This window comes from Chionomys nivalis, chromosome 17 (genome assembly GCF_950005125.1).
Source record: "Chionomys nivalis chromosome 17, mChiNiv1.1, whole genome shotgun sequence".
NCBI lineage: Eukaryota > Metazoa > Chordata > Mammalia > Rodentia > Cricetidae > Chionomys > Chionomys nivalis.
Window position 1 is genome coordinate 42,673,683 of NC_080102.1, and position 20,745 is coordinate 42,694,427.

The following is a 20,745-nucleotide window of genomic DNA, read 5'->3' on the forward strand; positions in this document are numbered from 1 at the left end:
GTGTGGACAGACTGTGTTTTATTTAACTATGGTTTGGCACATATTTGGTTTCTGAGTTTTTGCTACTGTGAATAAGGTTGCTATGGCTATCTCATTATGTGTCTTTTGAAAAAAAAAATGCATGTTTGTGTATGATATATGTGCAGCCATGCAGATGCCACAACTCAGATACGGAGGTCAGAAGACAACACCTGTTTTCTCATTCACTGTGAGTCCCAGGGATGGAATTCAGGTCCTCAGGCTTGCGTAGCAGGTACTCTTACCTACTGAGATGTCTTCCTGTCGTCTTTGTTATCATGGCCTAGTGGGCGTGAAGTCACAGATCCCATGGGCTTGATTGCATTTCCCTTCCACCTTCCCACGTGCCTGCTGTCTTCTTTTGGAAAATGCCAGGGAAATGTTCTTGCACGCTTTCTTTTTTTGTGTGTGCATATGGTGTTCGTGTAAGCACACGCATGTGGAAGCCAGAGGATACTGTCAGATGTTCTCCCTTTATGGCTTTCTACCTTATTTTGTGAGAAAGTCTCTCACTGAACTTGGAGCTCATTAATTCAAGCTTGATTCCTGGTCTAAGGTCCAGGACTCCATGTGCCTCAGGCCTTGGCCCTGTACTGGATCATAGGTGTATATTGTTGTGCCTGGCTCATATAGGGATGTTGGGGATCAAACTCAGGTCCTAAGGTCTGCATGGTAACTTTTTTTAAATGATTTTTCAAGACAGGGTTTCTCTGTGGAGCCTTGGATGTTCTGGAACTCACTCTGTAGACCAGGCTGGCCTCAAACTCAGAGATCTGCCTGCCTCTGCCTCCCAAGTGCTGGGATTGAACATAAGCGCCACCATGCCCAGACTACAAATAGTGTTCTTCCTTTTAACTCTCTGCCTTTTAAAGGTTTAGTTATTTTAACTCTTTTGTGAAGAAGTACCTCGAAGGCAGATGTGGGGAGCACATATCTTTAGTCTCAGCATTAGGGAGGCAGAGGCAGGCAGATCTCTGTGAATCAAGGCCAGCCTGGTCCTCACAGCAAGTTTCAGGCCAGCCAGGGTTACATAGTTGAGACCCTATTTCAAAAAAAAAAAAAAAAAAAAAGCTGGGCGGTGGTGGCGCACGCCTTTAATCCCAGCACTCGGGAGGCAGAGGCCAGCGGATCTCTGGGAGTTTGAGGCCAGCATGGTCTACAAGAGCTAGTTCCGGGATGGGCACCAAAGCTACAGAGAAACCCTGTCTCGAAAAACCAAAAAAATCCCCAGTCACTGAGCCGCCGCCGAGGACTCAGCTGCCTCCCCCTCGAGCCCCCTCGCTTCCCGACGCTCCGTCCCCCCCCCCCCCGCCCGCCTTCTCCCGCAGCCGCCTTCTGCAGGCCGTTTCCACCAAGGAAAAGGAATCGTATCGTATGTCCGCTATTCAGAACCTCCACTCTTTCGACCCCTTTGCTGATGCAAGTAAGGGTGATGACCTGCTTCCTGCTGGCACTGAGGATTATATCCATATAAGAATTCAACAGAGAAACGGCAGGAAGACCCTTACCACTGTCCAAGGGATCGCTGATGATTACGATAAAAAGAAACTAGTGAAGGCGTATAAGAAGAAATTTGCCTGCAATGGTACTGTAATTGAGCATCCAGAATATGGAGAAGTAATTCAGCTACAGGGTGACCAGCGCAAGAACATATGCCAGTTCCTAATAGAGATTGGACTGGCTAAGGACGATCAGCTGAAGGTTCATGGGTTTTAAGTGCTTGTGACTCTGAAGCTTAAGTGAGGATTTCTTGCAATGAGTAGAATTTCCCTCCTGTCCCTTGTCACAAGTTTAAAAACCTCACAGCTTGTATAATGTAACCATTTGGGGTCCGCTTTTAACTTGGACTAGTGTAACTCCTTCATGCAATAAACTGAAAAGAGCCAAAAAAAAAAAAAAAAAAAAAAAAAGAAAAACCAAAAAAATTAAAAAAAAGTATTATTTTCCTATCTATGGTGGCTTCAACTTTATTCAACAAATACATGAATTTCTTCATTTGAATTAATCCTAAACTTGTAATTTACATTGCAGTTTTCACTTATTTTCTAATTTTTTTTAAAAACACAGCCTTCCATTTTTTTTCATTTTTTAAAGTATAATTTTTATTTATTCTTTTAGAATTTCATATACACATACAATGCATTTGGATCACAATTACCCCTGCTCCTCTCCTCTATCCCCTAATTTCTTACAAGAATAGCTGGAACCCCAGCTATTGGTTGAGTAAGCAGTAACTATGAGCATCCTTGGCCTTGCTTCTGGCCAAGGCACAGAGACCCTGAATCTTATCGTTAACCTTAGTGTTCGTTTGATAGATGTTTGTTATTGAGTTGGTTTGGTCTTTCCTAATCGGAACTCATTAAGGTCTTGTCATATTTTGCCCACTGTCTCTTCTTTAGCCGTTGCTATAATAGCATGCATGTCCCAGTGTTAAATTGCACATCTGGAATTAATTTCACGTGACTGTGACATATTGGTTGGTTTTTTTTTTAACTGTTTATGTAGTTTGGGATTTAATTTGCTAATATTTTGCTGAAGACCTTTATGTTGAAACTCATAAGCAAAATGTATCTGTAGTGTTCCTTCTTTTAACTGGCTTTGCTGGGTTCTTGAGTGGTACTAGCTTCATGGAAATGCATCAGAAAGCATTTCCTTCTTGTCCTGGTTAGACTTAACTGAGAACTTGGCATATCTTAGATGACTTGGGGGAGGGGGCTAAAAAGCGAAAACCCTTTATCTTTGGTTTTGGCTCTCCTATCTTTAACAGAGCCTGTGGCTCTGTCTGTAGGGGGTTGTCTTAATTGGTAACTGATGTAGGAGGGCACAGCCCACTGAGGGCAGCACCATTCCCTGGGCAGGTGGCCCTGGGCTCTATAAGAAAGCTATCTGTGCATGGGTCTGTGAGCACCAAGGAGTGGTCTTCTGTGGTTTCTGCTTCAAGTTCCTGCTTGAGTTCTTGCCTCAGTAATGGGCTGTGGCCTTGAAGTGTAAGCCAAGTAAATCTTTCTTCCCCAAGTTGCTTTTGGTCATAGTGTTTTATCATAGCAACAGAAATGAGACAAGAATACTTCATTTTTTAAAAAGAGATTATATAAGATTGTTTATGGATTCTTCTTTAGATATTGGGTAGAATCCTCCAGTAAAACCATCTGAAGCAGGGTATTTCTTTGTTGGGATGTTTTAAATCACAAATTAAATTTTGTGGTCATCAAGCTATTGGTGAAGTTATGACAGTAACTTTTGGGAATTTGTCCATTTCTTCTTGTCTGTTTTATTTCCCGACACCGGGGGCCTGCATCTTGTATCTATCAGCCTAACTGAGGTTTGTCAGTTATGATTGCTTTCCCTGAAGATCCAACTTTTTGTTTCATTAATTTTCTTTATGGCTTTTTTAAAATTTTAACTTCATTGATTGCTGTTCCTGTTTTATTATTTTCTTCCTTCTTTTGCTGTGCATTTTCTTTGCTATGACTTTATTGGCTTCCCAAGGAAGACTCTTAGGTTATTGCTTTGAGCCCTCTCTGCTCCTCTTTCCCCTGCTGGGTATTTTAGGGCTGGGAATTTCTTTCTGCCGTATTCCTGCATCTTCTCATGATTCTGTTGCAATTGCAGTGCGCTGTGTTTTCATTTAGTTCTGTACGTTCCAAATTCGTTTTGAGACTTCGTCTTGACTTGTGGGTTGTTTCGAGGTGCACAGTTTCGTTTTCAAACATTTAGGAATATTTATGTCATCTTTCTCTTGTTAATTTCTAGCCTGATTCTGTTGTTATCAGAAAGCACAGTTGACGTGGTTTTGATTTTAAATGACTGAAATCTACTCAATGGCGCAGGATATATGTCTTGGTGAATTTTCTGCGGGCTCTTGAGGTAAATGAAAGTGTAACCTGCTGTTGGGTGGTGTCTTGGCCCTGCTGAGCTTCTGTAGCCAAGTTATAGTAAGCCGCAGCCGACAAGAGAGTCAGCACTGAAGTATGTGGTATATGAGCCTGGGGACCAGTGTTTAGATCTCTGAAACTCGGGGGTATGCTGGGTGGGTCTTGCAGCCCTCCTGTAATTCCAGACTCTGTGGAAACAGGGAATTCCTAGAGCAAAATGGCTGGCAAGAGGAGACGTGTCTGCAGACTCCCTGAGAGACCCTTCCTCGATGAATGAGGCAGAAAAGCAACTGAGGATGATTCCTGATGTCAGCCTCCAGCCTCCATGCACACCCTCACATATATGCACCTGTATACACATGTACACATATGTACAACTATATGTATCTGTACACACATACACAGGTACACACAGATACCTTCACACATATGCACCTGTACAGGCATGTACACACATATACATGTACAAACATGCACTGTACCTGTACACACATGTGTGAACACATGCACCTGTAACACTTGTATACATACCTACCCACATATGCACCTGTACACACACCCACACGCGATAACAGAAAAAGAAAAGCGTTATCACGAGCTGAGTCATGTAGAAACAGTGTGAGTTTATTTCTCACAGGCTGAGAGTCTGGATCCCAGGCTCCAGCTCTGTGACTGATGAGCCATTTCCTGTTGCAGACACATCTTCCTGTGTAGTCTTTACCTGGTAGAGAGAGGAGGTGACTCAAAGGGCTCTGCCCTACGTGCTCTCTTCCCATCCCATCCACCCTCTTGAGCTAAACGCCTCCCGAAGGACACATTTCCTTATACCATTGCCTTGTAAGCTGTTGGACAGAGATAGACCATTCAGCTACCGGACCACCACACATGGAGTCTTCTTGTTTTATTAATCATGTTCCCCTGGTCTTCCATAATCAAGCTGACTTTCTGTCCTACTAACGTTATTGGGTCCTAAGAGGAAGATGCTGAAGTCTTCAGCCATGCCTGTGAACTGGTTCTGTTTTCCCTTTGGCATTGCCAGTTTTTGCTTCATTATTTGGAGGCCCCCTGTTTGCTGTCACGTCTTTCTGGTAGGTGAATCCCTTCATGGTCATTCACCCTCTAAGTATCATGCTTTTCAAAAGAAGCCACGTGACAGCCTAATAATGTTCTTTTCCCCCATTTTATTGAGAATTCATTAGTTCCAATGTGTCAATGTCAGGTATGAACAATGACATGTTATCTGATGATTTTATGGTAGCATATTTTCTAAGACTCAAAATGACATCTAAGTGCAGATGTGGGATGGAACCAATAGTTGAATTTAAGCAATGTTTTGAGTAAGTATGAAGAAAGCAACCTGCTAGATTCTTAGACCTATATATCATGATATCAAGTATTCACCTAAAGAGCTATATAGAACCTCAGGTGCAGGGGCTGGAGAGATTGCTCCATGGTTAAGAGCACTTGTTTCTCTGGCAGTAGATCAGGGTTGGGGTCCCAGCACCCACATGGTGTCTCATAACAGTGTAGAACTCCAAGTTCCCAGGGTGCATTGGCTTCCTCTGAACACTGACCACAAGGCACACATGTGGTACATATGCGCACATGCACACAAGACACTCATGCATAAACATTTTTTAAATTAAACAAGAATCTCAGGTGTCTACCCAAGGAGTATACTGGGATCTTTAAGTATAATGATCAATTTACTTTGAAATTATGGAAGCAATATTAGTGAATATGAGATGCTACTCTCCAGAAGACAGTGTGGCGTGTAAAACATTGAAGGAGCTGAGAACATGGCTTAGCGGGTCCAAGTGCACTTGCTCTGAAATAGGGAACCTGAGTTCAAATGCCAAGCACTTAACACAAAAGCTGGGTATGGCTGGGCATGGAACCCCAGCGTTGGTGGGTAGGCAGGAGGCTCCTGGATGCTTGCCGGCCAGCCAGCCCAGCTCAAACAGTGAGTTTCTGCCTCAGTGAGAAACTGTCTCAAAACCTAAGGAGGGAGGTGATAGAGGAAGACAACAGAGTCATGCCTCCAGATGTGCGTGATTGAAGATGGGCACTCACTCACACATAAACCCATGCACAGTTTTAAAAAACATTTATAAAGTATTGAGAAATACCAACCAAACGGCCTTATTATAGCCAACTTATTTTATGATGTGTGGAAATGATCGGCCCCTTGTCCAGAGAAGATAAAAGCCAGCTTATACCAAAACAAACAAACCAACAAACCCCAAACAAACAAAACAACCAGACAAGCAAACTGAAATCTGCTTTCAAAGATGCTGGGTGTCCGGTGGTGCAGTGTGGCTCGTTTTCAGACAATAGCAAATACAGGAGACGTGCTGACCTGAGGATGGCCAGGCTGACACCAGGGAGGAGACTGGACAGAGCTTGCAAAGTCCTCAATTTGAGTAACTGGCAGTGGGAGGGATAGTGTCCACCCCCAGGCAGGCGATGAGAGGAGAAAGATCTCTGGTCCCCAGACATCTGCCAGTGAATTTGGGGGTACATGTCTATGGACAGAAGAAAGAACCATCAGAGAAGTTTAGAGGGAACAGGGCCCAGGACTCACACGGGGCCAGACATGGTATCTGGCCCTCATACAGGCCCAGGAACTCTGCCAACTCCCATTGCCAACCTGGAAACCCACATGCTTCAGTGGGAACCCAATAGGAGATCCCTCTTCAGTAGTGGGGAGCGCTTTGCTATGCTCCTGTCTAGCAAATCACCAGGACCAGATGTGGAAGGACCGGAATTGCCCAAGGTGTTTAGCTGCATCCCCGAACAAAGGTCAAGAATATTTCTAGGAATACAAAGCTGCCCCACAACAAGCAAGAAAAGATCACAAAACCTGTTATCTGAACGTTGCTGGCATGGGAAGGCACAGGAAAAGAGGACCTATAATGAGGATAAAAATCAGTGCTTTGAAATGTAGCAGGAATGGCCATGATATTAGATTTAGCAGCCAAGTACATTAAAGTCACTATGATTGAATTTCAAAGGTTCAGAAAGCCAAGTAGAGACATGGATGATATTATGGAGAAAATTTAAGTTCTCCGGTGAAAATTGCAAGAGCTGAGATATAAAACCCACTGAGTGGGGTTGGTAGCAGATTAGACACTGCAGAAGAAACACTGGTGATGTTGAGCCGAGTCAGAAGAGCCATTTAAAATGACATACACAGGGGAAAAACATTTTTCAAAAAGTGAAAATGCCATCGGTGATAGTAGTTTGACTTCAAGCATCTAATATGTGTATAATTGGAAACCTCAGGGATAAAAGAGAGACAGTGTTCTAATTTCCTTTCTGTAGCTATGACCAACACTATGACCAAAAGCAACTGACAGGAAGAAAAGATTTCTATGGCTTACACTTGCAGGTCACAATCCATCACTGAAGGAAATCAGGGCAGGAACTCCAGGAAATTGAAGCAAAGGCCATGGAGAGAACATTCCTTTCTGGTTTGCATGCAGACTTATGCTTAGGTGGCTTTCTATATACAGCCTAGAACCACCTTCCTAGGGAATGGTGTTGCCCACATTAGGCTGGGCCTTCCTGCATCAATTAATAATCAAGACACCCCAACCTCAGACATGCCCACAGGCCAATCTGATCTAGACAATTCTTCAGTTGAGACTCCCTTCTCAGGTGGCTCTTTGCTGTGTCAAGAAGACAAGTAAAGCAGCTAGGACAGACAGAGAAAAGTTTTTAAGGAAATAATAGATATGATGTATTTGGGAAGAGTTAATTATCCTAAAAGTTTTTCATCTGATAACAAAGCTTTATAACACACAAAGCTTGCCAGGTGGTGGTGGCTCACACCTTTAATCCCAGCACCTGGGAGGCAGATCTCTGTGAGTTCTAGGCCAGCCTGGTCTACAGAGAGAATTCTAGGACAGCCAGGACTACACACAAAGAAAACCTGTATTGAAAAACCAACCCCCCAAAAAAGAAAGCAAAAATAAACAAAACAAAATAAACCACATAAAGCAAAGAATGATGTCACTGTAAGGAGAAATATCTAAGGGTACAATAGTCATCAGATACATAAGACAGATACAGACACCAGCAAAGATAAAGTGCATTGAACAACATTGCCAACCAACTTGATCTAACTGACATTAATGTGAAATACCTCCCACCACCAGCAGGACATACAGTACTTGTTAAATTACTTAATTCACTAATACAAACCATGTTTTTGTTATACAACAATTCTCAATAAATTTAAAGAGATTCAAGTCATATAAAGTAAATTCTCTGGCCGTAATGGAATTAAATTAGAAATCAGTCACATAAAAATGACTGGAAAATCATCAAACATTTGGAAACTAAATGACAAACTAAACCAGTAAGGAAATGCCAGAGGAAATTATGAGGTGCTTAGACCAGATGAAAACTTAAAACAACATGTTTAAGGCTTGTGGAATACTGCTTCAGCTTAGGTGGAAATTCATAGCACCAAAATGTATATTAGGGGAGAGAGAATGAACTTGAATAAGTGATCTTAAACTAGAATAAAGGTCTGGGAGGAATGGCTCAGTTGGTAAAGTACTGCCATTCAAACACGAGGATCTGAGTTCAAATCCCCAGCATCCACATAAAAAGTTGGACATACATCTTCTTGGAAAACTTTGCCTCTGACCTCCTCTGAGTGCTCCACATCTCTCTGTATCATCAATAAAATACAGACAGCCAATGATGTTGAGTAATCATAACTCGGCTGAAGAAATAGACACGGCGTATCCATTTTAAATTGAGGCCAACTGAGAGTGTGATTGCTGTAATCGAGATCAGATCAAGAAGGAAGAGTCGGTTATCTTCCAGCTAAGTCATTCCTTTTCCCTTTTCTTTTTACCATGTCCAGGTGGCATGCCTTTTCTTTCAAACTTTCCCCCCACAAAGATAAATGGTTCTATGATTATTTCTGTTTTATTTGCTATGGAAAAAAAAGTTGGGCATAGAAACAGGCACCTAGCACTTGAAAGACAGGAACAAGTCAGTCTCTAGACCTTGTTAGCCACTTGGTCTAGCCCACCAGTGAGCTCGTGATTCAGCGAGAGACCCAGTCTCAGTGCATAAGCTGGCTCACAAACCACAGTGAAGAAGGGGGTGATGGATGGAAAGCTCACAAGGCCAGAGGTGGGGAGGGCTGGAGCCAGGGTCTTCTGGACAGGACAGGACTACTATACTCCTGAACTCCCAGCAGCCATGGTCGCCTGTGCAGATCAAGCAGGCCAACATTCCAGTAAGGAGTGGGGAGAGGGTCTTGAGACCCCCCCAACTAATGAGCTAAAGATAGTCAATGGCTTCTAGGAGAGGAAGAGTCAGTTTTCCTTAAGTGGCCCCTGGCAGACTGACCATGCTTCATGAATGGCCACACATCCACGGGTATATGGACAACACAAACTGGAGCTAATGGACTGCTAAATTAGAGGAAGGGAGGAAAGGAGGGAGGAAGGCAGGGAGGGAGGGAGGGAGGAAGGGAAGGAGGGAGGGAGAGAATAAAGTTACAGGGATAATGGGATGGGGTGAATTTGGAAGGAGTTAAATAGAGAAGCTAGCGTGGATATTATCAAAATACAGCATATGAAATTCTCAAATAGTTAAAAAATACTTGTTAAAAAATTAATGAAGCCACCTGACATCAACTTCTGGCCTCCGTGTGCACACTCTCTTGCACATCCACATGCACAAACACACAACAATAAACTGTAAAAGAAGCTAGGAAAGGATAAGCAAATTAAATCTGATATTAAAGCAGAAAGAAAGAGGGATCAAAATGGAAAAGGAGTTGTTAGACTACCAGGTGGAGAGAGAGAAAAAAAAATCAATGAACAACTAAGCGTATTCTTTGGGAAGGTAAATAAAGCCGGGAAACCTCTAGCCAGGCTGGTTGGGGGTTGGGAGAACAAGTCACCAACATCTGGCAGGAGTGGGGACATCACGAGTTCTACAGACATAAACAGGCAGTAAAGGAGTATTAGGAACACATTTGCATCAATGAATTGGGCAGCACAGATGAAAAGGACAAATTACTTAAACTACATGGCCTTTCAAAACCCATTTCCAGAAGAAATACATCACCCAACTAGCCCTAAGACTATAAAATAAAGATTTTTGTTTTGTTTTGTTAAGAGACTTCTCTTAGAGAATTTCAAGATCAAATGACTCCTCTGGAGGATTTTATCAAATATCTCAGGAAGAAATAATGCTGGTTCCCTACGTCCTTTCAGAAAACCAAAGAGGAAGAAACAGTTCCCAGTTCATTTTGTGAATTCCGCATGAATCTAACAATAAAATTAGCAGCAGATAAAGCTAAAGATCAATGTCCCTAGTGAACATAGAAGCAAAAATTCTACTTAAAAAAGACCATGATAAAGATGATGATCTCAGCAATGCAAGGATGGCTGGACAGTTTTAAAAGCAACAACAAAAGATAAAACGCATCTCAGGAGGATGCAGGATGCTGTACATCATCTCGGTAGCCCCAGAAAAAAAGTATTTAAAAACAAAAAACAAAATAGTTTTTGCTTATAACTTAAAAACAACAACTGTTTCTTGACAAAGATGGAGAAAGGGAATTATTTGCAACACACGGTGCCATGCTTGTGTGTTTGGTTACTATGTACATGAATGTCAGTCTATACATCACACCAGATAAACAAAGGTAACCTGGAACAGATCGTAGGTTCAAATACAAGGTCTAAAGCACTAGAACTTTAGAAGGATTCATGGGAGGAAAACCCTATGACTTTGTATGAGCAAAGTCTTCAAAGCTCTGAAGGCAGCCGCCTTGTCTATAAAATAAATAAACAAAGATGGAGTTCGCCCAAACCAAGACTCGCCCTCCAAGATGGCACTAGGAGAAAAGAGACACAAGCTGTGGCGGAGGCGGGATCCTACATAAAGCGTGTGCTTGGTAAAGGGTTATATCCATTATACAGGAAGGGCTTCAAAGCTGGAGAACACTGATTTAAGCTTTAAAACTGGCAAAAGGGTTGGATGACAGAACACCAAAGAAGACATATGTGTAGTAAATGATCTGTGAAAAATGGTCAGCATCTGTAGCCATCAGAGCCGTCACCTGGCACCTAAATCTCTTGCTCCCATCTCCGGGCCTCCGCAGTCTCAGTGTGGCACTGCACCACGGAGAGTGTGCAGAGTCAGAGAGCGACCACACCAAACGCCAAACCAGGCCTTGCACGCAGTGCCAGTGGGAAGGAAAAACAAGGCAAACATTTTGGAGAACAAGTTAGTGGTTTCTTTAGAAGCTCAGCAAGGGCCTGGAGAGACGGCTCAGACACTGGCTGCTCCCGCAGAGGACCTGGGTTCAGTTCCCAGCACCTACAGTGCAGCTCACAGCTGCCTGTTAACCCAGTTCCAAGAGATCAGATACCCTCTTCTAGCCTCCATAGACATCAGACATGTACACAGTGTATGTACATGCATGCAGGTCTTCATGCATACACATAAATACATACATAAATTAACCTTTTTTTTGTAAAAAAAAAAAAAAAACATTGAACAAATGCATACCACCATTCAGCATTCCCAGCCCTGGGTTCTTCAGCCAGGACAAAAGAAATACACATGTGTGGATTTTACCCTGGCTCCCAAATGCCCCTCACTGCTTTGTTTGTAGAGGCAAGAGCATGGAAACTGCTCGAATGTCTATCAGCAGGTGAGTGGATGGCCAGATGGGTTACCCACCCCATAGCTGTGACTTTGAAGCAAGGGAGAACTGGACAAGTAATGGAGCCAGCCCATGATGGGGGTGCATCTCAAAAGGATGATGCTGAGTGAAAGGGCCAAACCATAGCTACCGTGATTTTTAGTGCACTGCTCTGTAGCAGCAGACACTGGCAGGTGGGGATGCTGACGTGCTCGGCACAAGGATGTGGGGGACCTTTCAGGGGTGATGAATGTGCTGTCGGCTTGGTGACAGTGCTGTCATAGGTGTGTGTGAGTGTGACATCACAGTCTGTAACCTTTGCACACTATCAATGTGTAGACTGTTACATGTCAGTGAACCTTCTTTTCCTTAAGATTTTTTTTTTATTTTGGTTGTGTGCATGTGTGTATGTCTGTGTTTGGTATGGGCCTGTGAGTGAAGTTGCCTAAGGAAGCCAGAGGCGTCAGCTCCCCGGGGGCAGCTGGAGTTACAGGAGGTTCTGTTCTATCTGACGAGGATGCTGGGAATAAAACCCGAGTCCTCTGGAAGAGCAGCACGTGCTCTTACGCACTGGCCCATCTCTCCAGCCCCTGAAGCTTATTTTTGAAGTAAAAAGGGAGAAGATAATTGGACATCAATATGGACTGGAACTGAGGCCTTGGCTGAGGGCTCAACTGAGACCCAGACTCAAGCGGCCCTAGGTAGTGACACCTACAACGGGTCCATTGCTATGTGAGTAGACAAATAGACGTGTGTGCCCACGCAGCATTCAGCAGCGTGAGCCACTCCCTGAGAGTCAGATGACTCTAGAGTCTTACCAAAGTCTATCAAGGACGCCAACACAGAATTATACCACTCAGTCATGTGTGGTGGTGCACACCTTCAATCCCAGCACTCAGGAAGCAGGGAAGGTGGATCTCTGTGACTTCGAGGCCAGCTTGGTCTACATAGCAAGTTCTAGGCTAGCCATGGCTACATAGTGAGACCCTATTTCCCCCAACACACACACACACATACACACACACAAAACAGACAAATGAACACATAGAACTACACTACTCAATGGAACATGCACTATTGTGTGTGCATTGTGTGTGTTCATTCACACGCATCTTCATACACAGGAGTGGGTGCGGATGCCAGAGGTCAACCTCAGGGTCATTCCTCAGCTGCTCTTCATCCTGTTTTTTGAGAAATGCGCTCTCACTGACTTCGGGGGTCTCTAATTTGGCTAAGCTAGCCAGCCAGCAAGCACCAGGGATCCACCTGTCTCTATATCCCCAGTGCTGGGATTGCAAGCACACGCCACCACACACAGCTCTTAAGTGGTTTCTGGGGCTTGAACTTGGTTTCTTGTGCTTGCAAGGCCAATATTTGCTAATGGAACCACCTCTCCAGTCTTTGTACTCTTGAGGTATACAAACCAGGAAGGAAAATGTAAGCGTGGACTGGGGGTCATGGTGGGGAATGAGAAGCAGACGTTGGCAACCCAGGTTTACTATGGTTCATGGGCTGTGACCCTCGGCAGGTTACCGAGACTCTCTGTACTTTATTTCCTTCTCTATAAAGTGAATTCAATGACAGTGCCTGTCTCGCGGGGCCAGGCAAGGATAACAAGAGCTGGTGGTATCTTAGATGTTAGGTACGTAGGACTCAGCGTGTGGCTCATGATAAGAACTCAGGAGTGTTTGCGCGGCTGCCATCACCACCAATATAATCGGCCACATCTCTGATTTACAGCAGTGTTGTGTCTGACAGACAGACACCTAATGATGACTGCTTCCTCAATGATAGGCTTAGACGTCTGTAAGCTGTTAAATAAACGCATCGGGCAGAAACATAGGAACTTAGCAGTCCACTGTAAGTTGGAGATCTAGAATAGGGTGCTGTTAGGTCCTGCCCATGAAAACCGTTCACCAGAGAGAGGTGGGTACTAAATATTGGTGAAGAGGGCATTCTGGAACCTTGGAGAGAGAGTGAACAGGGTGAGCAGGAGCTCTGCACTCTTCAGCTTTTTTTTTTTTTTTTTTTTTTTTTTTTGCTTCCTGTGGTTACTGTTGAGAAACTCAAGAGCTTTCTCATGCTTGACCCCTTGTAAGTGATGTCATGTGAATGATGTCATATGTCTCTCCTGCCTTCTGGAGAAGATCAACTGGTCTGAAACTTTCCAGCAACTAGCCTTACTATCTATCTTTCCTCAGTCTATCTGGACCCCTTTGGACCCTGGCATCTGTGAACTCATTCATTGCTTTACTTTCTGAGGGGTTTTCTTGAAGGCACCGGGAGTGTTTCCCTCTGCTCTGTTCTCAAAATCCTCCTGTTCCTGTTGGTGGGTTTCGCCTCTTGGTCCATCTTCTACTTTCTTCCTTTATTGCTCTCTGCCTTACTTTTTGAGACAGTCTGTCTCTGAACTAGCAGCCATGCCGGCCTCTGGAGTCCTCTCGTCTCTGCTCCCAGCACTGAAGGTACAAACGCCTGCCACCATGCAGGTTTCCACATGGGTTCTGGGGACTCAAACCCTGGTCCTCACGCTTGCACATCAAACACATGACCCGCTGTGTCTCCCCAGCCCTTCTGTCATCCTTCCTACGGTCCCACTTGTCCTGGCACTCCGCTCTCAGTGAGCTTCCAGCCCTTGTCTTCCCAGCCTTCTGTTAGCTTATGAGAAAGATGTTATTGTCCAACAGGCTTTGGTCCTGAATGGTTATCTCCAGGCTGCCGCTTTCAGAGCCTTTCTGGGTCTGCATCAAGCCGGGAGTTCCATCTTAAGACTCACCTGTGGGCCTCTCCCCAGGCCTTCAGAGAGCATCTGCTCTAGCAAACTACAGTTCCACTGGCTTAGTGTAAAAATCGCAGGCAAAGGTTCAGGGGGATGTGTTTAAAGAAGACCCATCTTTCTATCTACTTCCAGAAACCACAGAATTAAAGTAACTATTTAGAACCCAGGACTGTTCCCCAAAGTGACTGTCTTTTTATACCCGTAGTTCTCAACTTGTGGGACGTGACCCCTGGGAAGGGGTCAAACAGCCTTTTCATAGGGGTCACATATCAGATACCCTGCATGTCAAGTATTTACAATTCATAACAGTAGCAAAATGACAGTTATGAAGTAGCGGCAAAAATAATTTTATGGTTGGGGTCCCCACAATGTGAGGAACTGTGTTAAAGGGTCTCAGCATCAGGAAGGTTAAGAACCACACTGGTAGCCTGGCGGTGGTGGCGCGCACCTTTAAACCCAGCACTCGGGAGGCAGAGACAGGCGAATCTCTGTGAGTTCGAGGCCAGCCTGGTCTACAAGAGCTAGTTCCAGGACAGGAACCAAAACACTACAGAGAAACCCTGTCTCGAAAATCAAAAAAAAAAAAAAAAAAAAAAAAAAGAACCACACTGGTCTGTTCAGTCAGTTTGGCCTTGAGAAAAGTTGGTCTTCCATTGAGTTGACCCCTGGACACAAGAAAAAGGCTTTTATTTCTCCCCGCCATGCGTGTTGTGCCCTGTGAATGTGTGCACACAGTCTCTCCTCCATGGGCTGTGTGCCGCTGGCCTCCTCAGGTCACATCACTTTGTTCGGGTCACTGAAGTGCTTCTGTGCTTCTCATGTTTGACCTTGGTCTCCTGTAGCTTCTAAGTAATATACAGCTCTTGTTCCTCCGTCACCTCCGTGTGTCCAGACATGTGTGTTCATTCAAGGACATAGCATGTTGTAGCTTCAAATAAGGCTGGGTCCTGCCTTGGCAGATGCTATACTTGGGGAAGATCCGCTCGCTATGCAGGGAGGAGATGGTGGCTAGAAGGTGAGGTGTGGAGATGAGTCGGCGGAAAAATGGCACTCACCAGGTGTCCGTTGTTCTGTCATTTCTCCACCTTGGGTTGGGGTTGGCCTTGCAATTTAATCTGAAATACAGAAAGTGGCTAGAGAGATGCTGTACAGCTTAGGAGTGAGAGCTGGCCTAACCCAAGAGACTCACCCTCTTGAGATGGTTCAGTCCTCTGAGGAAGCCCAAAACTCCCAGCCCCAGTGAAGATGGAAGACCTGGTGGGCAGGGACCAATCAGAAGTTAGAAACAATTGCTGGGCATGTGATTGAGGCGATGTTGAACCTACCAGCCATGAGTGAGTCTCCCAAGAGCTATGGCTCAATGACAGAGCCAATGGCATAGCCTTTATCATCAACAGATAACCTGCTTTGCTGGGTCCAGTTCTATTTGCTGACTCAGAATTGGGAACAAAGTAGTAGTGCTTTTAAGCCATTATGTTTAGAGCAATTTGAATTGGCATAGCTTGTCTGGCCTTCATTGGTTATATTTTCAGTAATGTCTTGGTCATGAAGGTGCACTGTTTCCTTCTTCGTGAGGTGCCCTTTGCCCTTTTCTGTTGAGTTTCTGGTCATCTCTTAGGCTTGGTGTCTGGTGTTCCTGATCTCTGACCTGCCATGGTTCCCACACAGCACCTAGCGTCTCCAACTGTTTACCGACATGTGCCTCTTCTGTACTAGTTGGGCAAATAAATGGCTTGCTCTCTGACCCTTTTGCTATTCTGTGAGTGGGACCGATAACTCCCATCCCATCTCGGTACTGGAAAAATTAAAATCATTTTTTATTGAGGACCTGACACAATGGGTTGCCTAATAAACGTTTGATTTTCCCTTGTCCTTCCTTTTCTGCCTACTCCCCACTCCACATTCCAGGGCCCTGGCTCATGGGCCCCTTCATGACTGCGGTTTCTAGTGTTGAGCACAGGTGTTAGCTTCAGTGGCCATTTGGGTCTCGTGGAATTCATAAAATACGATCCCTTCCCAAAGGGACCATCGGGTTAAGTCTAGAAGCAAAGAGTTCTCCTTTGGAGTCTTTGCTGATGGAGTTTTTGTGCCAACTGCCTGCGGCCCTTCATCATTCTGGACTGCTGGCACCGCTCTGTGGCACAGTCCACTTTACACGTGGCAGGGCTATCGATCCGTGGCTTCTCTCACCTGGCTCCTCACCATCACAGCATGGTCCCCAGGGCTGTACGTTCTGTCTGTACAGGACTGAGGCCTCTGAGTGACAAAGACAAATGCCGTGTTAGTTGACTTTGGATTCTTAGGACAAACTTCTGGTCCCGCTCACCTTAGATTGCATCAGACACAGAATGTGCCCAAGCTTGTGGCCTTTCTTTCATTATTTTGACATCACTATTCAGAGCGGTAAGACTGCATCGAAAACCATTTCAGAAAGGTAAAAAGGCACGTTGGGTTTCAGTTAGAAATTATAAGCCCTGTCGCGTAGTGGGGACCTGTTCCTCGGCATCAGTTGGGAATATCCATCTTATGCTGTCAAATAAGGGCTGTGGAGGCCCAAAGCTACTGTCTTATGCCACATTGGGCTTGCCATCCTATTTCTCACGCCAAGTGTTGCTTGTGATCACAGAGTTTCAAATTCATCCCTTCATCATTGTTGGGCAAGATCTGGGAATGGTGAGGAAATGATTGGGACTGTGTAGGACTTGTTAAAATATGCCCCATGTTTCTTTACCATTGCTACGTGCTAACCTTGGCCTTGGGTTTCTTGTATGTCTTGTGGGCACTGTCTACACTGACCATTGGAAAGTTGATCTCAGTGTGGTTGGTAATAATTAACCTTTTTTGTTGAGCCCCTGGGTCGTAGGTGAAGGTACACAGAGGGCGTCTGTGGCTTTTTGTTTGTTTATTCTGAAATGTTAGTTTAGGTCTTTGTCCAGCAGACTGGACCCAGAGACTTGTAAATATATATTATATAAAAGAAATCTGCAGCATATGCCTAGCTTGTGAACTAGACGTGGTGAGGAGAAAGACTTCATCTGGGAGCCACTTGTGGCGTCAATGGTCCTTTGATTAGACTTCCTCGTTGGCCTTTCAACCACTCCCTTAAGGCTACCCATGCTTCCTAGAGCAGTGAAAGGGTTAAACTGGTTTCTCTAGGCTTGTGGTGTTGAGCACTGGGAGGCGATGAGCTGAGGGTGTCCTGTGATACAGTAGTAAACTAGGGAACCACTGGAGAAGGCATAGTGGGGAAGCCGGAGACTGCAGGTGTCTGGATGCTTTCCTGACAAATGTTCCAGGTTCGCTTTTTCATCAAGGGATTCAACTGTTTCCATAGCTGGGACAGTGTCTTTCTCCCTCCTATTTAATAAGTAATTCTAGAAGATATTTAGGAAGTGACTTGGCAATCCAAGAAACCTCTGTTAATAATACACAGGTTTGATGACGGTCAGGGACAGCAGGTGCCCCTGGGAAGCCCAGAGTGATTTTCCTATGTTACAAGGTCTTTCTTTGTGACTTAGGTTAGCCTAGAACTCACAATTCTCCTGCCTCACAGCCTTCCAAGTAGCCAGGATTCCATGTGAAAGTCACTTTGCTGGTTTGGGGGTGGGGGAGGTTGCTTTTTGTTTTTTGTTTGTTTGTAGACAGGGCCTCACCGTGCAACCCTGGCTGTCCTGAAACTCACTCTGTAGACCAGACTGGCCTCAAACTCACAGAGATCCGCCTGCCTCTACCTTCCAAGTTGTGGGATTAAAAGTGTGCACCACTACACCCGGCTCCTTTGCAGGCAGATGAACTTCTGGACTCTCCCCTGGCACACGCTGTCACAGAACATATCCAAAGTTCAGCATTTGCAGTTCTGAGGGAAAAGTCAGACGAGTCTCCCGTCCCTTTGCCTCTTTGTGTTTACTGTCTGCTGGGTGCTAGTCCTCGCCCCAAAGCCAGGGAGTGTGCTAAACCAGGCTGGCCAAGTCCTTTGTTTTTAACTGAGGGGTTGATCCCTGTTCCCCACAGCTCTCGCTCGGTGACTGGGGAACTTCTCTGTTCATTTTTCTGCTGAGATGTTTTCCCCCATTTCTCATAAAATTACAGTTCCTGTGGTTATACTTCCCTCTGAAAACTGCTGGCGATATATCCAGTGCAAAATCCCCTTGGCTTCTGTTCTCCATATCCGCTGCTCAGATGATGTCCTTGGAGGCTGTGTGCCCTTTCCGACTGACACCTGTAGCAGATGCTCATTCAGAGGAGCCCCACCTGGCACAGGTGACGGCATGATCACTTGTTCTGGGCTGAGCAGTAGACATGGCTTTTGAACACCTGCTCCATGGCAGAGATTGCTTTGGACGTAAGCATGCAAAAATCAGACAAATGCACCTCTTGCTGTATCAAGACATACAATCTTGCAGGAGAGACAGATGTAAGAAATTACACAACCCTATGCATTCAGGGCCCAGGTGTGGTGGGCTTTAGAGGAGAATGAGCTGAGCTCCACTTGACTTCACACGGTAAGTGCTCATTGTGAGATTAGCAAGTCGGGTTAGCCTAACCATCCTGGAGTGGCAACATGCAAGATGCTTCAGCATCAAAGGTTGCCAATGGATAATACCCAAGTTCTCGTGTGCTTTGTCTTGTCCTAACACGAAGCTGTGCATCTGTTTCTTTTGTTTCCTTTTTATTGAATGTTCTAGAGTTTTCAAATAGTTAACTTCCTAATTCCCAATGGAATATTTTTGTTACTTAATTCAATTTTTAACCACACACACACATACACACCCGCCAGAAAAAAAATAAAAGGTCCCAGCAGTGGTTACTGCTGAGATAGGGGATTGTTTCTCATTTTTCTATCCTTCTGGGACATCTGGGGCACAGGGCACAGCCACTGGCTGCCCTGGCCGCTCGTCTTAGTGAACCGTCAATGGTAGTGAACTGTGGGTGTTGGACACAGTGGTAGGATTGTCCGGATGTTTTTGCTCCTAATCAGAGTAAGCAAGGATGCCAGGGTATGCCGGGAACCTCAGGGTGAGCATGTTGGGGTGTGCCCATGTGACCTCTGTTATCTATCTGGGGGACTCATTGAAAAGGAAAGGCTTTTATCTGCCCTGCTTGGAATCAAGAAGGACCTATGTGTTCTGTGCGGTGCCAGGCTCAGCGGCCAGAGTTCACATCAGGATTGCCCCACTCATGAAGAGCTATTATCCCACTATCTCATGAAAGGAAAGATGAGCGTTTCTCTAGATAAACCCAGTTACTCTTTAAAAGCAACCAATGAGTCAAATCACATGATTCCCAAACGCTGGCGCTCCCTGAAGGTCATGACAAGGAAACCAGCTCATGCCCTTAGCCCAGGGCTCCTGGTGTGTGGGAATAAAGGCTGCTGTCGGTGGCAGGGACAGCGAAAGGAGAGGACACAGCCCTCCTCTAGGACAGACTTTGCCCTGTTCTGGCCTTTTCATGGGGATGAACTTTATGTCTGACCTCATGATTGTGGCTTTTGAACATTTTGTTCATGATGAAAAATAACTTATGTAATGCTTATCATTCCGCTATCTGGCTTGTCAATTGGAGAATTACTCCTTCCAATATAATACAAAATAAAGTGTGTCTACAGGCTGGGGTGTAGCTCAGTGGTGGGCTGTGCTCGGCATGCAGGAGGCCCTGGATTCCATCCCCAGCACCGCCGCTCCAAATAAAAAAGTAGGCGCCGATTTGTGGCATATCATACACGCACAGAAAATAGAAGACCATCTTTAGCCTACAACGCTTAAAATTGGGTGTATGTGTCTATGTGTGTGGTGTGTGTGGTGTGTGTGGTGTATGTGGTGTGTGTGTGTGTGTATGTGTGGTGTGTGTGTCTGTGTGTGGTGTGTGTATCTGTGTGTGGTGTGTATGGTGTATGTGTGGTGTGTGTGGAGTGTGGTGTATATGGTGTGTGTGTATGTGTGGTTGATATATATGTGTGTGTGGTTTGTGTGTGGTGTGTGTATGGTGTATGTGTCTATTGTGTAGTGCGTGTGTGATTAATGTGTATATGTGTGGTGTGTGTGTGTAGGTCACCATTAGTTGTCTTCCTGACATTGTTCTCCACCTTGTCTTTTGAGACAGTCTCATTCAACTTGGATGCAGCTTTTTGATTAGTGGGCCAGGGAGCCCCAGGAATCCTCCTGCCTCTGCCTATTCAGAGCTGGGACTGTAGGTGCACTCTGCCATGCCTGGCTTTGTCTGTCAGCGATGGGGAGTGAACCCAGGGCCTCAACCCTGACAGCAAACACTTTACCAGCTGAGTCCTCTCCCCAGCCCCATGATGACGATTCTTTACTGTTTCCCCCTGTCTATAATGATTACCTGTGATAACTTGTCAGGGCTCCAAGCCTGAGATGTGAATTTTCACA

At 45.1% G+C, this 20,745-nt stretch overlaps 2 protein-coding genes across 3 annotated transcripts in view; both read left to right on the forward strand.

Annotated features, from left to right (window-relative positions):
- Ppara (peroxisome proliferator activated receptor alpha) overlaps nucleotides 1-20,745 on the forward strand; it is a 70,732-nt gene that overhangs the window by 22,216 nt on the left and 27,771 nt on the right. The window lies entirely within an intron of this gene.
- LOC130888711 (eukaryotic translation initiation factor 1-like) lies at nucleotides 1,354-1,900 on the forward strand. Its single transcript, XM_057792001.1, has one exon. The coding sequence runs from the start codon at nucleotides 1,393-1,395 to the stop codon at nucleotides 1,732-1,734; it is 342 nt and encodes a 113-aa protein (XP_057647984.1). The 5' UTR covers nucleotides 1,354-1,392; the 3' UTR covers nucleotides 1,735-1,900.